Source organism: Hyperolius riggenbachi, chromosome 9 (genome assembly GCF_040937935.1).
Source record: "Hyperolius riggenbachi isolate aHypRig1 chromosome 9, aHypRig1.pri, whole genome shotgun sequence".
Lineage (NCBI taxonomy): Eukaryota > Metazoa > Chordata > Amphibia > Anura > Hyperoliidae > Hyperolius > Hyperolius riggenbachi.
Genome location: NC_090654.1, coordinates 135,818,797 through 135,835,926, shown reverse-complemented (window position 1 = coordinate 135,835,926; position 17,130 = coordinate 135,818,797). Strand labels below are relative to the sequence as shown.

Here is a 17,130-nt window from a genome sequence, read left to right as displayed (position 1 = left end):
GATTTTCCAGATCTGATTGGCACATGTTCTTGTAGTTCTCGGACATTTTCATGCCAAATAAAAAACAATTTTGGGGAGGGGTACTGGGCTACACAGTCTCTCTGTATATATAACAATATATTGCATTCAGCTACAACACTAACAAATTAGTTCGTTTCTTGACAGACTATCTGAGATACGTTCAGCACAACACAGATCCCAAACGCTGCCAAACACTGTCACACGCCCCCTAGTGGCCGGACCGCACAATGGATTCCAATCGGTTTCAGCACACGGACCATGCAATCTGTGGTCGCAATCGGTGTGCAGAAACCGCTGGAATTTTGGCAGCAGACAGACTAGAAGGGAGATTGTGAGTTACAGTAATACAAATTACACACTATTTCAGGGTATAACTGCCACCACTCCTACAGATAGGTAGGAGACCTCACTACACTGATACTAATACCTGCAAATAAAACGGTTAAACACACTCTATTTTATCTAGCTATCAACAGTAGTAGCTACTTCAGACGCTAGAATTCGGTTTGTGCGGCTGGATAGCAGGGGTAGCTGAACAAATAAATGACTTTTTAGAAGTCTTTTATTATAAATGAAATATAAATAATTAATCTATACAGAAAATCATTAAAATCAACAATTATAGAGGCAATAATAGCGCAGTATGAAAATAAAAATAACGGAAGGAATAAACGGGTACTTAAAGAGAACCAGAGACGTTGGAAAAAAGCTTTTATACATACCTGGGGCTTCCTCCAGCCCCATAAGCCTGGATCGCTCCCACGCCGCAGTCCTCCGCTGCCTCTATCCGCCGGTACCGGGTCCCGCACTTTTGGCCAGTCGACGCAAGCGCAGTGCGTCCCTTGTGACGGACGCGGCCAATTGTACGCAAGAGCAGGGACTCGACTCCTCCATATCCTTACGCATGTGCCTCCATACTATGCAGGCGTATGCGTAAGGATATGGAGGGAGTCCCTGCTCTTGCATACAATTGGCCGCGTCCGCCGGAAGTGACGGGACCCAGTAGTAGCGATAGAGGCAGCGGAGGACGGCGGCATGGGAGCAATTCAGGCTTATGGGGCTGGAGGAAGCCCTAGGTATGTGCGCTCCTCACGGCTATTCCATGACACTACCTATCTAACCTACGCTGAGGTTATCTACCTATCTATCCTATACTGGAGGCACCTACATATCAAACCTATACTTGAGGCACCTACCTATCTAACCTGTACTGGAGGCACCTACCTATCTAACCTATACTGGGGGAACATACCAATCTAACCTATACTGTAGGCACCTACCTATCTACAGCCAAGCAAAGTCCCAGGGCCCCAGCCCAGTAAAGCAGAGTCCTCAGCAAAGCAAACCCCCCCAGCCTAGCAAAGCCTCCTGGTCCCAGCCCAGCAAAGCATACAGCCAAGCAAAGCCTAGTAAAACCTCCAGCCCAGCAAAGCCCCCCAAAATGCCCCCAGCAAATTGTCCAGCCCAGCAAAGCCCCCAGCAAGTCACCTAGCAAAGCCAGGCCGGCTCAACATCACCGCTAGCCAAGCTGGCACAGCATCACCGTCAACCAGGCCAGCACAGCATCACCACCAGCCAGGCCAGCACAGCACAGCATAACCACTAGCCGAGTACAGCGCACAGGCCAGCCAGCCGAAGACAAGACAGAAGCCAGGTGAGGGGCTTATATATGTGAAATACTGCCTATTGAATATATTTAAGTTATGTCACTGCTATGTTCATCTACATTTGGCCTCGCCTATGACCACACCCACTTTACGCAGCATGACCACTCCCAATTTTCGCCCACTCATTCCCTCTTGGTGCCCCGGATCTCCCAGGAACCTAGAAACTCCCCTGTTTACCGATAAGTTTAAGATCTGCCTATACCTGGTGGTAAAGTCAATTTGTGTGCATTTTGCAGTTTTTAGGGGAGTTCCTATTCAGGCTGTGCAATAGAAAATAGTAGAAGTAAAATTCAAAATTTTTACTGTATTTTATTTATAGGGGTTGTCTATAAATATAGTTTTCATAGGTTTCTACATAATCAAATACACCTTACAGCCTCAAAAAAAAAAAAATCTTCTAAAGACTATTCTAACTTATGGAAGACAATTAAAGACTACTATTATTTTTATTTACCGCATGCTTAACACTGAAATACCACACTTTTTACTGGACTTTATGCACTTACCGCATGTTTTTTACTACAAATCTACCACGTTGGTGAAAAGCCAGTTTAGGCGTGATAAGTTTAGGCGTGATAAGTTTAGATAAGTTTAGATCGCGTGCAAAGTCCCGCACGCAAAGCAGCACCATTAAACTCTATGCAAAGTGCACCAGACTTTGCTAGCGCAAAACTTTTGATCAGCTGTGCTCTGCGGTGCTGACCCAGTTGGTGCTTAAACTTATCACGCCAAAACTTATCACGCCTAAACTTATCATGCCTAAACTTATCATGCCTAAACTTATCACGCCTAAACTCAGTTTAGGCGTGATAAGGGGCTTTTCACCAGGGTGCTAACTGTTAGCACCGCTTTGTGAATCAAGCCTATGGTGTCCAAATAATAAATCTGTCCAAAGAGCATTATTCCAGAAGTCCTGGTCTTTGTCTATGTTCTCTCTAGCAAACCCCAGTATGGCCTTGATATTTCTCTTAGGCTACACTCACAGTGGTGTCTTGTTATGAGGCATCAGTGATGCTCATCAGAGCTAGGATATCCGAGATACTCGGATATCCTAGCTCTTTTTTCACTATTCGAGCTCGAATACCGAGCTCGAATAGTATTAGCTATCCGGGCTGTGCTATCCGAGCGCATTCAGATAGCAATCAGCTATCCGGAGATATCCGAGCTATCCGAGCTCGAATACGGAGCTCGGATAGCGTCATCAGCGGGTGACGTCACCTCGAGTCCTCCCACGCGAATCAGAGGGCTCCCAGCCCTCTGACTGCAGCCAATCACAGAGGGGGAGCCTGGCCAAGCCCCCCTCTATAAATAGCGGGCGCCATGTTGCCTCACTCGTCCTGCTTGTGACTTACTGACTGACTGTACTGAGAGACTGCTCCAGTGCTTTTTGTCTGTGCAAGTAGTGCATTTATTGTTCAATACACCAAGCGTTTTTACACTCCAACACTTGATATTCACCTGTATTGCTTTGTATTGTAGATAGATTGTATTTTAGGCAGTTTAGTTTGTGTGATTAGGGACTAGGGAGGGAGACTGTCACTGGTGCTGCTGCAGCTGCAGCAGCTAGGCCCTGTGCCTAGGCAAGGCAGCCTGCCCTGCTCTGTGCTCTAGTCTCTAGTTACCTGTGCTCTCACCTGTCCTACTCTACTGTACTACTTCTGTGTTAGATAGATTATTGTACTATTTTGTAGTTAGCAAGGCCCAGCTTTACTGCTATACCTGTCCTGTATCTGCTCTCTGTAATCTAGTCACACCTGTTCTATTGTTTAGCTAGATTCTTCTATTGTTTAGTTAGTACTGTAGTGTACTCTAGTCTGTGTATAGGGACCGTCCGTCACCGCGTTACCTAGGGTCTTTGTGTGCGCAGTGCACGTCTGCGCTGTCCGCACCCTCTTGTTAGTGCTACACCCGTCCTATTGTTTATATTACTTGTATTGTGTATTCGCTGAATTGTACTGTACTCTAGTCTGTGTATAGGGACACCGTCAGTCAGCGTCAGCTAGGGTCTTTGTGTGCGCACTGCGCACTCTCTCGTTAGCGCTGCACCGATCTCTGCTGTAGAGTTCACCTGTCCGTCACCTCACACACCCACCACCACCAGTCCCACCCCATTAAAGTACCTCACTTGTCTCACCCGCCTTTACATACATAACTTTTTTTTTTCATTTGTATAATCTTAAGAATATACGATGTCTGGCACTGGCAGCCGCGGTTTGGGCAGGGGCAGCAAGGGCAGCAAGGGCATCAGCAAGAGAGGAGGTCGTGGCAGCTGCGCCACCACCACCATGCGCAGTTCTGCGTCTGCACCAGTGGCTATTACGCCATTAACCACTGGCCGTGGACGCCTTGGCCGCCCAACAGCTGGGAGTCACGCTGTAGAGACGCAGCAGCGTGTGGCACAGATGTTCCTCCCACCACCAGGTCGTAGCCGTCCTATTGAGGAGAAGTACACAGACTCTGTGGTGGAACTGATGGTGGATGAGCAGGCTACCATTAGCTCTGGAACCGAGTCCTCCACCCCCGCCACCACTCCTGTTCGCAAGAGCAGCAGCAGCCACCCAGCACTGCCTGGGAAGGAGCAGGAGGAGTGCAGTTCTCCAGCCCCAGCGGGCAACACCAGCACCCTGTCACTCAGCACCTTCTTATCCCCAAGCACAGCGAGGCTATGGAGTGCTGTTGCGGCAGAATTGGAGGAGGAAGAAATGCTGATGGGCTCTTTGGGGGATGATGTTTTGGACAGTCAGACAGTGGTGAGTGTCCATCAGCCCATGTATGCAGAAGGGGAGTTTGTGGGGTCATCCCAACAGGACATGTTTGTGGAGGGGGAGGATGATGATGACAGGGTGAAGGACAGAGACTGGGTGGCAGATCCTGGGGATGTCATCAGCTCTGAGGAGGAGGATGTTGCGGGCCTTGCTAGAAGGATCAGCATCGCAGACATAGGCAGGATCAGAAGTGGGCGTGGTATGCAGGCCACACAGCGTGCTAATCCGGAGAGTTCTGCCAGTGCCACCAGCCGCACCAAGAACCCCCCCCCAACCACCACAGGGAGACCAGCGGCAGCAGCACCTTTAAGCCGAAGGGGCAACTTCACCTCCCCAATTTGTAATTTTTTCACCCTGCCATATGTGGATTGCAAGTATTCCACCTGAAACCAGTGCCGCCAGCAGCTCAGCAGAGGGAAGGAGCCCTCTGCGTACGGCACCACCTCTCTGGTGAACCATCTGGCAGGGAAACACTTTCATGAGCATGAGGAGTTCATGAAGTTGAAGGAAGCTGGTAGTGGCAGACCCACCACCACTGCGAAGCCGTCGGCAGCAGCCACCCGCCCTCCTCCACCTCCTCCAGCAGCACCAGCAGGAGTGCGTCAGAAACGCACTGCTCCTCCTCCCTCTGCAACTCCTGCCGCCGACACTGAGGCCTGTTCTGGCAGCCAGTCCTCAGTGGCCTCCTCTGCTCCCTCTAGTGATTTCCGTGCCAGCAAAAGGCGTCGCCAGACCCTGCTCAGCGACACCTTCCAGGGGGTGGTCAGGGTTCTGCCTCCCAGCAGCCGTTGCGTGCGTCAGCTGAACGGCTTGCTAGCATGGGCCATGTGCTCCCAACTCCTGCCTTATTCCCTTGTGCAGGAGGGGAGCGACATGCGTGCGCTTCTGATGTGTGCAGCCCCCGATTGGCCAATCCCCAGCCGACATTTTTTTGCACGCACGGCCATCCCTGCACTTCACCGCTCTGTGATGGACAATGTCGGGAAAGGGCTGGATCACGCAGTGGGTCAACGGGTCCACTTCACCATGGACTCGTGGAGCAGCCGGTTTGGGACAGGCCGCTATCTGTCCTTCACCGTGCATTGGGTCAGCTTGGTGGAAGGGGATGAGGAGGGGGGAGCAGCATCGGGCACTGTCAGAGCAGCAGCAGCAACAACGCAGTGGGTGGTGCCACCATGCAGGGTCAGCGGAATTGCAGCAGGTTCCTCTGATCCGCTTCCATCCTCCGGCACACCAGCCCAAACCCCCCACCTCAGCAGCAGCGTGAAGCCCCGCCACTGCCAAGCGCTGCTGGAATTGGTCAGCCTGGGGAAGACCAAACTGATGGCGAACCATGTCCTGGCCAAACTCCGAGAGCAGGAGAGAAATTGGCTGACCCCCAGAGGCCTCAGAGTCGGAGAGGTGGTGTCCGACAATGGGGCAAACCTGGTTGCTGCAATCAGCAGGGGAGACCTGACCCACATCCCCTGCCTGGCGCACGTCCTGAACCTGGTAGTCCAAAAGTTCCTGCGGACCTACCAGGGGATGGACCGACTCCTTGAGGAAGGTTGTGCGTCATTTCCGGCACTCGGCTGCAGCCGTAGCGAGCCTGGAAGAGGTGCAGAAGGAGCTGCACCTGCCACAGCACCGGCTCATGATCGATGTTCCAACTCGCTGGAACTCCACCCTGGCGATGTTGGAGCGTCTGGTTGAACAGAGGCAGGCTGTCAGCCAGTACGTTGCACGAGCAACAGTTGCCGCCATAACTGCAACTGGGCGTGCCGCCACCAACCTCCCGTCCATCATCTCCACGGAGGACTGGGGGCACATGCAGCAGGTGTGCTCAGTGCTGGCACCCTTCCTGCAGGCCACCAACATGGTAAGCAGGGACCATGCAATGGTGTGCGAGTGGGTCCCCATGGTGTGTGTGCTGGACAGGGCCCTGTATGCACTGCTGGAAGAGGGAGCGGCAGCCTTGGACCAGCAGGAGCTGCAGGCAGCTTCACAGGCCACCTCTGAGGAGGAGGGCTTGGAGTTGGTGGAGGTCCCTGACCTTGCTGCTGATGAGGGGGAGCAGCAGAGCGCAGCTGGAGTGGTGCGGGGGTGGAGAGAGGATGAGGTGGAGGAGGCAGAGGATGAGGAGGACAGCACTGTCGGCTCTGGGGCTGCCGATTATGTGCCAGCAGACATGGCCAGACTCTTCCCAATGGCAGCGCACGTGCTGAGGTGCCTGTGCAAGCACCCAAGGGTCATCCAGATGAAGCAGAGGGAGGACATCTGGATCTGCATGATGCTGGACCCACGTCTGAAGGGGAAGCTCAGCCAGTTCCTGCCTGAAGGATTTGCAGCTGTCCCTTGTTGAGCGCTTGGAGGAAGCCTTCCCTCAGCCATCCACCCCCACTGCCCAGCCAGCACAGAGGCAGCAGCAGGTGCCTGCATCCACCAGCAGCAAGCGCACGCGCACCACAGACCTGCTGTCTCTGACCAACGAGCTCTACATGAGTGTAGAGCTGCCAGGGACTAGAGAGGAGGTGCCTGCACAGGGGAGGACTGGGACCTTTTGGCCTGGGGGGACAACACAAACTAGAGGCCCGTTTCACGGCATCCCCAGCCCAAAGCCATATCTTTCTTGTGTGCAAATCTTCAAATTGTGATGACTAACAGCCCTAGCCCCAGCCACACACACAAACAGACACACAGACACACACACAGACACACACACAGACACACACACACAGACACACAGACACACACACACACACGCACGCACGCACACACACACACACACACACTATGTACCTGATGCCTAACCCCATTTCTCCGCACAATCTACCTGTCTGTGTCTGATGCCTAACCTTAAAGGAGTTATCAGGCTTTTTTTCTTTTATGAAAATAAGTGCTACTTACCCAGGGCTCGTCCAGCACCTGTGCGAGTGGCGCTGTCAATCACCGCCACATGGACCAGAGCGTACTGTGCAGACGCAGAACTACTGTACCTGCGCAGTACACTCTGGTCCACGTGGCGGTGATTGACAGTGCCTCTCGCACAGGCGCAGTACAGGCTGACATCCAGGTCGGACTGGTGCCATCGCCGGGGACTACGAGGCAACAGCAGCGAATGGCCATGCTGGGAGCTGGGGCCAAGGGACATGCTGGGAGCGTAGGGCTGGAGGAAGCACCGGGTAAGTAGCACTTTATTTCGTTAAAAATGCCTGATAACTCCTTTAAACAACCCCCCCCCCCCCCCCCCCCCCACACACACACACACACACACACAAACCTACCTACCTGGTGATGCCTAACCCCACTCCTGCCCACCCACCATACAAACTACTTGTCTGACACCTACACCCCCCCCCCCTCCAACTACCTGTTTGACAGTGCCACAGTGCCTAACTGCCTCCCTCCCCTCTCCCCTGCCGCCAATCACACCACAAGAAGAAAAAACGTTCCCCCTCAGGCCAGGGTCAGAATGGGGATGATTATCACACAAGAAAAAACTCAGAGGGCACTGGCCTGGGCAGAGAATTGAATTTGACAGCAGTAGCAGGCAGGCAGCAAAGCAGTGGCGTAGCTAAGGAGCTGTGGGCCCCGATGCAAGTTTTACAATGGGGCCCCCCAGGCACTCTATACATAACAATTGATACGGCGCACCAAAATCTGACAATGGCAACTACAGTGAAGAAACAATCGATTGAGGTCCGCACAATCCTGAAGTCGTTTTCAAGTCTTTATTTAAACAAGGTTAAAACATGATGCTATAAGCAGCAACAGTCAGCTGTTTCGGGCTCCTGCCCTTTGTCAAGCCGCCCAGCATTAACCACACATAGCAAAACAAGCACTATATATACAAGTTGTCAGCCAATCATTATACAGATAGTCAGAAACGGACCTGATGGGGAACTTCTCATTATCATGCACAAAGCCCATCACATGACCAATATCAAACACTCCATTGGTTATCACATATTTAGCAAGCTTGCAATTGTAAATAAGCAGAAAATAAGCGGATCAAAGTTCCGCATTAACTCACAACACAGTTCCTTCAATAGGTGTGTTTATCTGCATGGTACCACCTCGGTCCGTTCACCCGTAGCCAACACCGATGTTGGCTACGGGTGAACGGACCGAGGTGGTACCATGTGGTGGTAGGCTTTGTGCATGATAATGAGAAGTTCCCCATCAGGTCCGTTTCTGACTATCTGTATAATGATTGGCTGACAACTTGTATATATAGTGCTTGTTTTGCTATGTGTGGTTAATGCTGGGCGGCTTGACAAAGGGCAGGAGCCCGAAACAGCTGACTGTTGCTGCTTATAGCATCATGTTTTAACCTTGTTTAAATAAAGACTTGAAAACGACTTCAGGATTGTGCGGACCTCAATCGATTGTTTCTTGGCATGTACTCTGGTGGTACCCAGAGGGAAGGTCCAGCACATCTAGTTCCTGGTTTAAAGGACGTGGTCTTATGAGTGCGGTTCCACTACAAACAAAATGGCAACTACAGTGTCAGAGGTGCAAGAAGGGGATGGGGAAGAGCTTGTTAATGTTTACCACTACTCAATGTATATATAGAAGTGATTATTATGAGCACAGGACCAATAGAGAGCTAATACTGTAGTTGAGGGAGGGCCCTTCGGGGCCCCTCTGGCCCAAGGGCCCCGATGCGGTCGCTACCGCTGCACCCCCTATTGCTACGCCCCTGCAGCAAAGTGTGAGTAACTCAGTGACAAGAAGGGAGAAGAAGTACAGAAACAAAATTTATAAAAACCACCTTCTCCTCTGGCGACCTGGACCCGACCTCCTCTATCCTCCTGTCTCCTCAGTCCTACACCTCCTCCTCCTCCACAGCAGCAAGCAGCTATAGGTGGCATCTCCGACTCCCAACCCCCCCCCCCCCCCCCCGAGCGTCCGACTCCTCCAGCCAGGACAGCCAGCCAGCCACTCGTAGCCGCAGCTCCAGGCCCCCAGCCCCCCAGCACAGAAAGCTAAAGAGTGATACAGCTCACTCCGACGACACCTTAGGCACAGCAGCACAGGGGAGGACTGTGTCCGACTCCTCCAGCCAGGCCAGCCACACGTAGCCGCAGCTCCAGGCCCCCAGCCCCCCCAGCACAGAAAGCTGAAGAGTGAGACACCTCACTCCGATGACACCGCAGGCACAGCAGCACGTTGCGGGCGGCAATGGCTCCAGGCGGGGGGCAGAGTCAAGCAGGGTCAACCCACCGTGCCGGAGAGGACCTAAGCTATTTGTGTCCTTGTGCCGCTCATATACACCGCAGGCGCAGCCACGCACAAGGGCACACCACGGCCGGCCGCCTCAGCCCCTTCTCTGATTGGATACTTCAACTTTCCGGGAAATATCGCGTGAGGTTGCAATCCCCACTGCGAACCTGTCACCTGTGGTATGTCTGCGGCCGTTGCGTATAGTAGCGGCTGGCCCCAATTACTTAAGATGCAGGCGGCCCGGGGGGGCAATTGCCCCCCCTCCCCCTGGGCCAGTCCTCCCCTGTGCCTGCAGCAGCATCCTTCTCCAGTCACAGACAGCGCTGGACCCGCATGGTGGCTGACTACATGGGGTCCTTCAGCGGGCTTGACAGCGTTGCCCCTGTTGATCCCATGTTGTATTGGGTCAAGCACCTGCCGATCTGGAGCGAGCTTGCGCAGTACGCCCTGGAAGTGCTCTCCTGCCCCCCTTCCAGCGTACTGTCAGAGCGTTGCTTCAGTGCAGCCGGTGGAGTCGTCACTGAGAAGCGATCTCGTCTGTCTCACAAGCCTGTGGACAGACTGACGTTTCTCAAAATGAACCAGGCTTGGGTGGAAGGCGAATTCCTGGCCCCTGTTGTCGGCGAGAGGGGGACATGAAGTGGCACACACACATTACACCTGCTGCTGCTGTATTTCTTCCAGCTGTCTGTGTCTCCACTGCCAGGGAACACATTAAAAGGTGCTGCTGCCCATGCGCCACCAGCTATTTACACTCAAAAATAGCTGCATTATTTTGAAAAAAAAATGTTTAAATTATTTTAGAGGTGTCCGGGTTGAAAACTGTGCTGTCCCAATTGTGTATTGGACACAATGTGGGCTTCACGACCGCTGTCTGGAACCGCATGGTGTTCATTTACGGCCCTCGTACCACCGCTAGGAACCAGGGCCTATTATGTCTCGCTGCCTGCCCTCCTGCTGCCTGCTGCCAGTCTGCCCCACACTCATCCTCCTCACGCTGCCTGCTGTTGCATTTCCTCCTGCTGTCTGTGTCTCCACTGCCAGGGAACACATTACAAGGTGCTGCTGCCCATGCACCACCAGCTATTTACGCTCACAAATAGCTGCATTATTTTGAAAAAAAAATTAAATTATTTTAGAGGTGTCCGGATTAAAAACTGTGCTGTCCCAATTGTGTATTGGACACAATGTGGGCTTCACGACCGCTGTCTGGAACCTCATGGTGTTTATGTACGACCCTGGAACCACCGCTAGGACCCAGGGCCTATTATGTCTCGCTGCCTGCCCTCCTGCCTGCTGCCTGCTGCCAGTCTGCCACACACTCAACCTCCTCACGCTGCCTGCTGCTGTATTTCCTCCTGCTGTCTGTATGTTTCCACTGCCAGGGAACACACTACAAGGTGCTGCTGCCCATGCGCCACCAGCTATTTACGCTCACAAATAGCTGCATTATTTAAAAAAAAAAATTAAATTATTTTAGAGGTGTCCGGATTAAAAACTGTGCTGTCCCAATTGTGTATTGGACACAATGTGGGCTTCACGACCGCTGTCTGGAACCTCATGATGTTCATTTACGGCCCTGGTACCACCGCTAGGAACCAGGGCCTATTATGTCAGTCACATCACACTGCCTGACACACACTACTCCTCCTCCTGTAGCTGCATTGAGCTTCTGCTGTCTGTGTGCTGCTACCACTGCCAGGGAGAACAGAAGAAGAACTATTTTCTGCTGCCACCCACTCTCCTACCAGCTATTACCACACTACAATAGCTGCAACTACTTCCTCCTCCTGCTGATGTCTGTGTTTTACCACCGCCAGGGTACACAGAAAAAGGCGCTGTGGCTTGCAATGTGCCACTAGTACCTATTATGCCATCAACACAAGTATAACTATGGTGTTATTAAAATAAAATCTTTCCACAAATGAAGTAAAAAAAAATATTACAAAAGAAAGGAAAACCAAGACACATAATATAATGATAGAGAAGAAGAGGAAGAAGAAGAAGAAGCTATAGAAGAAGAAGAAGGTATAGAAGAAGAAGAAGAAGATATAGAAGAAGAAGAAGAAGATATAGAAGAAGAAGACGAAGAAGAAGAAGATATAGAAGAAGAAGAAGAAGAAGATATAGAAGAAGAAGAAGAAGAAGATATAGAAGAAGAAGATATAGAAGAAGAAGAAGAAGAAGATATAGAAGAAGAAGAAGAAGATACAGAAGAAGAAGATATAGAAGAAGAAGAAGAAATAGAAGAAGAAGATATAGAAGAAGAAGAAGAAATAGAAGAAGATATAGAAGAAGTAGAAGAAGATATAGAAGAAGAAGACGAAAAAGAAGAAGAAGATATTGAAGAAGAAGAAGATATAGAAGAAGAAGAAGAAGATATAGAAGAAGAAAAAGATAATTGAAGAAGATACAAGAAGTAGAAGGTGAAGAAGATTCGAGAATAAGAAGATATAGAAGAAGAAGATGAAGACGACGTAAATGAAGACTTCCAACTTACAACCATTTTGGACACACCTTCTCATGCAAACACTTTTCATGAAGTTAATTTACTATTTTTGATACCTTTTTTATAACTACTACATCACCACATAATCACTTGATGTTTTTCTTCATAAAAAAGGTGGTTTCATGCATCATTGACCTCCAATACAAGTTTTAAAAGCTATTTAAAGCCAGCTCGAATATTTTACTCGAATACAGACTCGGATAGTGACGTCGGATATCCGAGTTCGAATCGGATATTTGATTAACTCGAATATCGAACTTCGAGTGAATTCGGATAGTTTACTATCCGAATTCGACCAAACTCGAATAGGATAATGGAGGTATCCGAACAACACTGTGAGGCATAACGGCAGCTTTATAACAGCTTACCACACAGCAATGCACCACTTATAGCAGTGTTCACAGTGTGCATTGCGGAATAACGGTGTGTGGCATCATAACGCACTGCGCAAACATGCACATTAACAGTAAAAGTAAAGCATACTTTTCACTGACTGTATGGTTCACTGCATCTGAAACAACGCACAAGTGACGTGCCACACCATTTCCCGCATTGCTGCATTTACAAGGAATGGAATGCAACGCAATGGCCACTGTGAACCTAGCTTTAGAAAGTTAAGATTTCTTCCTTGCACAACTCCTATGCAAATTAAAGTTGTGAACTCTCTTTCTGATATTTCTTTCATATTTCTTTCATATCAACTGTAGTCTCATGATGATATTTTACAGTTTTTGGAGACCTCTTTTAGCATCTTGCGGACTGCTCTCTGTGTGAACTTGTTTGGAACTGCCACACCTGGGCATGTTTGACGTTGTTTTGAAAGTGCTCCAATTGGATAGTGGAATGGCTGATTTCAAATTCTTTTCAGATAATTTTAAATCCATTACCAGACTTGTAAGCAGCTACAATTTTCTTTGTGAAGGCAGTTCTTTTGATTAGTAGTACGCAGGCAGTGGCCCGTATCCTTGAGTGCTCTGCGCAAGTCGTAAAGTCAACACGTAAAGTCATGCCCAGAGTGCCTATGAACTACTGACAGTCCTCGCTGACACGTAAGTAGTTAAAAGAAGCCAAAGCCGTGGAAGCAAGTAGGTATTAACTTCTGGTGGACAAACTGAATCCAGTGCTTGTTGCAGCAAATATCAGCATGGACTATATATGAGAGACCCCCAGCAGCAGGTCTAATAAGTTATAACAATCACAGTTTGCATCATCGTGTAGCAATAGCAATTGAAGTCATGCAGCACATAAAGAAACAAGCCATGCAGATTCTAGCAGATAGTATCGCAAGGAAAGAATACGTCAGTAAGCAGAGTGAAATCCCAGGATCAATTCTGCATCCTGTTTGATTAGTTGGAGTGCAGATGCACAGTCCTGCTGAGTCCTGTATTACGATCCAGGCTCAGCAATAGCTTAGATGCAAGGAGTGCACAATAAGTGTGTTGAGCCAGGGACACGGGGAAAATGCAGTGGCAGCCCCAGGTGAGAACCATGGGCGGCATTCAGGCAGGTGGATAGAGCCCTCTTACATCTGTGTGCCACATTGGTATAGCAGAGCAGTGTGGCATCCCATAAGAGAGCAGCTTCCAACAGTTTGCAGGCATCCGGCTTCTTTAGGTATAAACTGGACTACTATCAGGTGCCCAGTGATAGTGGTTTAGTTAAAAGAAAATTTAATGAGAAAAATGAATGATGTGGCTAACCTCAATGAAGACAAATTTATATAACAAATGAATTTTATTATGCACTTGCAACAGGTTTCGTGGGTCTGTATCCACTTCCTCAGGATGAATAAAGTGCTGAAGGGTGCTTTAAGCCTAGAAATGAGCACCACTTAAATGTAGGAGCATCACTAATGAAGAGGATCCCAGTGGTGGTGAGACTTATGTGGGGCGTTAACCCATATAAAAATGTCCTGACAAATATAAAACATTTTATTTTTATTAATATTATTTCATTAAAAGAAATCCTCAAATCATTACTACTTCGCTCTACTACTTAGCTCTAAAAGATTCCTTACAGCTTTAAAGCTACTATCGCAGAAAAAATTCTAGCAGAACATCACTGAAATGGTTAAACAAAGCACTTTGTCCTGCTATTCAGCTTCAAATCCGCATCCAAACCGGAGTTAACAGTATCTTTTTTAGTTGTTGCACACAAATGTATCAACACTGGAATGTAAACAAACACTCTCTGAGAAACTGTCTCTGCTTCAGGCACACATGCAGTTCAGAATAGCTCATTAGAAGATTTTAATACAGTATATAATAAAAAGCAGTTTAATAGAAAAATAATAAAATGCAATGGCAGCTTTCAGGGCAAGATAAACTACACTTTGGAAACTTGTAATTTGTACACAGACAATATCACTTAATATGCACAAAAGCAAATATGATAACTGTATGAGTAATAAAAAGTAGGAAAACACATTTTTATTGAATGTTATGTCAGAGTTTCAGACCACTTTAAGGGCTTGATTCACAAAAGCGTGATAACTGATAGCACGGTCGTGCTATGCAGTTACCACGCGGTGTGACGCGCGCAAAGGTTTGTGCGCATAAAGGCTTACGCCCGCGTGCTAAACGAAGGTTCACTCGCAAAGGCGTGCGTGATCACGTGCAAACCTTTGTTAGCATGCAGGCTTAAAGGGGTTCTTTTGCGAAAAAAGTAGGCAGTTAAAAAATGTGACAGATTACAGGTTTTGGGCCAGTCCATCTTTTTAAGGGGGATTCTCAGGGCTTTCTTTGTTTTCAACAGCATTTCCTGAACAGCAGTTAAACTACCAACATAGTAAGATACCAGCCGGCCTCCCTACTCACTTGCACACTATTTTGTCAGTTAGACTTTGCAACTGCTGTTCAGGAAATGCTTTTGAAAACAAAGAAAACCCTGAGAATCCCCCTTAAAAAGATGGACTGGCCCAAAACCTGTCATCTGTCACATTTTTTAACTGCCTACTTTTTTCGCGAAAGAACCCCTTTAAGCCATTATGCGTGCAAACCTTTGCACGCGTCACATTGTGTGGTAACTGCATAGCACGGCTGTGCTATCAGTTATCCCGCTTTTGTGAATCAAGCCCTAAGTGAGGTATTCCTCAATACATTTAATGAAAAAAGTGCATAATCCTGTTTTAACTTGGAAATATTTGCATTGGATTGACTATCTCTAGTCCCTAAAAGTACAAAACTAACTATATCATACTAATTATAACATAATTTACACTACTTATTACAACTGCTTTAAGACTTAGTCCTGTTGCGTGTTTATATGCAGTGACATCGGGGGTCTTTACTGTAGCTTGATGAGAAGAGAACAGAGGTGTGTGTACAGTATGACTGGCATGTATTGTGTTGTGTTGGGAAATGTTCATTATCTACACTGTCCTACATCCATTAATTTTGATCTTTTTGCTTTAAAGGTTATGTTAGATTTTCCTCCTGAATGAAGGTACAATGGATCACTCACGAGAAGGAATTAGGGATGAAGGTATGTGTTCTGACACACATTGTCCAGTAGCAGCCTTGTTCACTAGCTGTAAACAAATCAATAAATGTTCACATGATTAGAATTAATCACATTCATTCTAACATACCTGGATTTAGATGGATACAGAAGCCACTTTGAAGCATATCAACTTGGGCCTGAACATTTGGGGAGAAATATTGAGACCGTTCATCCGATTAAACACTTACTGCTAGTATCAGGGTTTGACAATATCTTGGAGGGTTTAACATCAGGGTCAGAAAAGGGATGAGGCTGTGACATACTGATCATTTTGATCTAATACACCTAGAAAAAAATTACTAACTTTTGATCAGTTTTCAGGATAAACTATACCAAAAATATGACTTTTAGATGTAAATGATGAATGAATTACTAGAAATTGGCAGTATATTCTGGAGCAGGACCAAATATTGCAAAACAAAAGGTTTCCATGCTGGTCCTAAATAGAAATTGTATACACTTTGTAGAGATGGCACGAACCTCCGATTTTAGGTTCGTAAACCTCGAACGCGAACTTCCGCAAAAGTTTGGTTCATGCAAACTTTTGCGAACCGCTATAGACGTCAATGGGAAAGCGAACTTTAACCACTTCCCGACCGCCCACTACACAGGGGCGGCGGGGAAGTGGAGCCCTGCAGGACGGCCTCACCCACAGAGGCGGCGGTCCATTTAAGGGCATGGGCGGAGCGATCGCGTCATCCGTGACGCGATCCTCCGCCGGCGCCTGTCACCGCTCGCTCGCCGCAACATCCCGCCGGCTATACGGAAGCGCCGGCGGGATGTTAACCCCGCGATCGCCGCATACAAAGTGTATAATACACTTTGTAATGTTTACAAAGTGTATTATACAGGCTGCCTCCTGCCCTTGTGGTCCCAGTGTCCGAGGGACCACCAGGGCAGGCTGCAGCCACCCTAGTCTGCACCCAAGCACACTGATTTCTCCCCCCCCTGCCCCAGATCGCCCACAGCACCCATCAGACCCCCCCCCTGCCCACCCCCCAGACCCCTGTTTGCACCCAATCACCCCCCTAATCACCCATCAATCACTCCCTGTCACTATCTGTCAACGCTATTTTTTTTTTATCCCCCCCCCTGCTCCCTGCCCCCTCCTGATCACCCCCCACCCCTCAGATTCTCCCCAGACCCCCCCCCCAGACCACCACCCCCTGTTTACTGTATGCATCTATCCCCCTGATCACCTGTCAATCACCTGTCAATCACCCGTCAATCACCCATCAATCACCCATCAATCACCCCCTGTCACTGCCACCCATCAATCAGCCCCTAACCTGCCCCTTGCGGGCAATCTGATCACCCCCCCACACCAATAGATCGCCCACAGATCCGACATCAGATCACCTCCCAAATCCATTGTTTACATCTATTCTCTCCTCTAAACACCCACTAATTACCCATCAATCACCCATCAATCACCCCCTATCACCACTTGTCACTTTTACCT

General features: G+C 48.8%; 1 protein-coding gene across 2 annotated transcripts in view; it reads left to right on the top strand.

Annotated features, from left to right (window-relative positions):
* The window catches only part of LOC137531747 (NACHT, LRR and PYD domains-containing protein 12-like), a 108,912-nt gene that overhangs the window by 11,083 nt on the left and 80,699 nt on the right, over positions 1–17,130 (top strand). The window contains exons 2-3 of one of the 2 annotated variants that reach the window (XM_068251713.1): positions 13,922–14,040; positions 15,583–15,650. In XM_068251713.1, the coding sequence (XP_068107814.1) occupies positions 15,617–15,650 (34 nt within the window). In that variant the 5' untranslated portion in view covers positions 13,922–14,040; positions 15,583–15,616. The remainder of the gene's footprint in view (positions 1–13,921; positions 14,041–15,582; positions 15,651–17,130) is intronic. The other variant, XM_068251712.1, reaches the window with a different exon arrangement.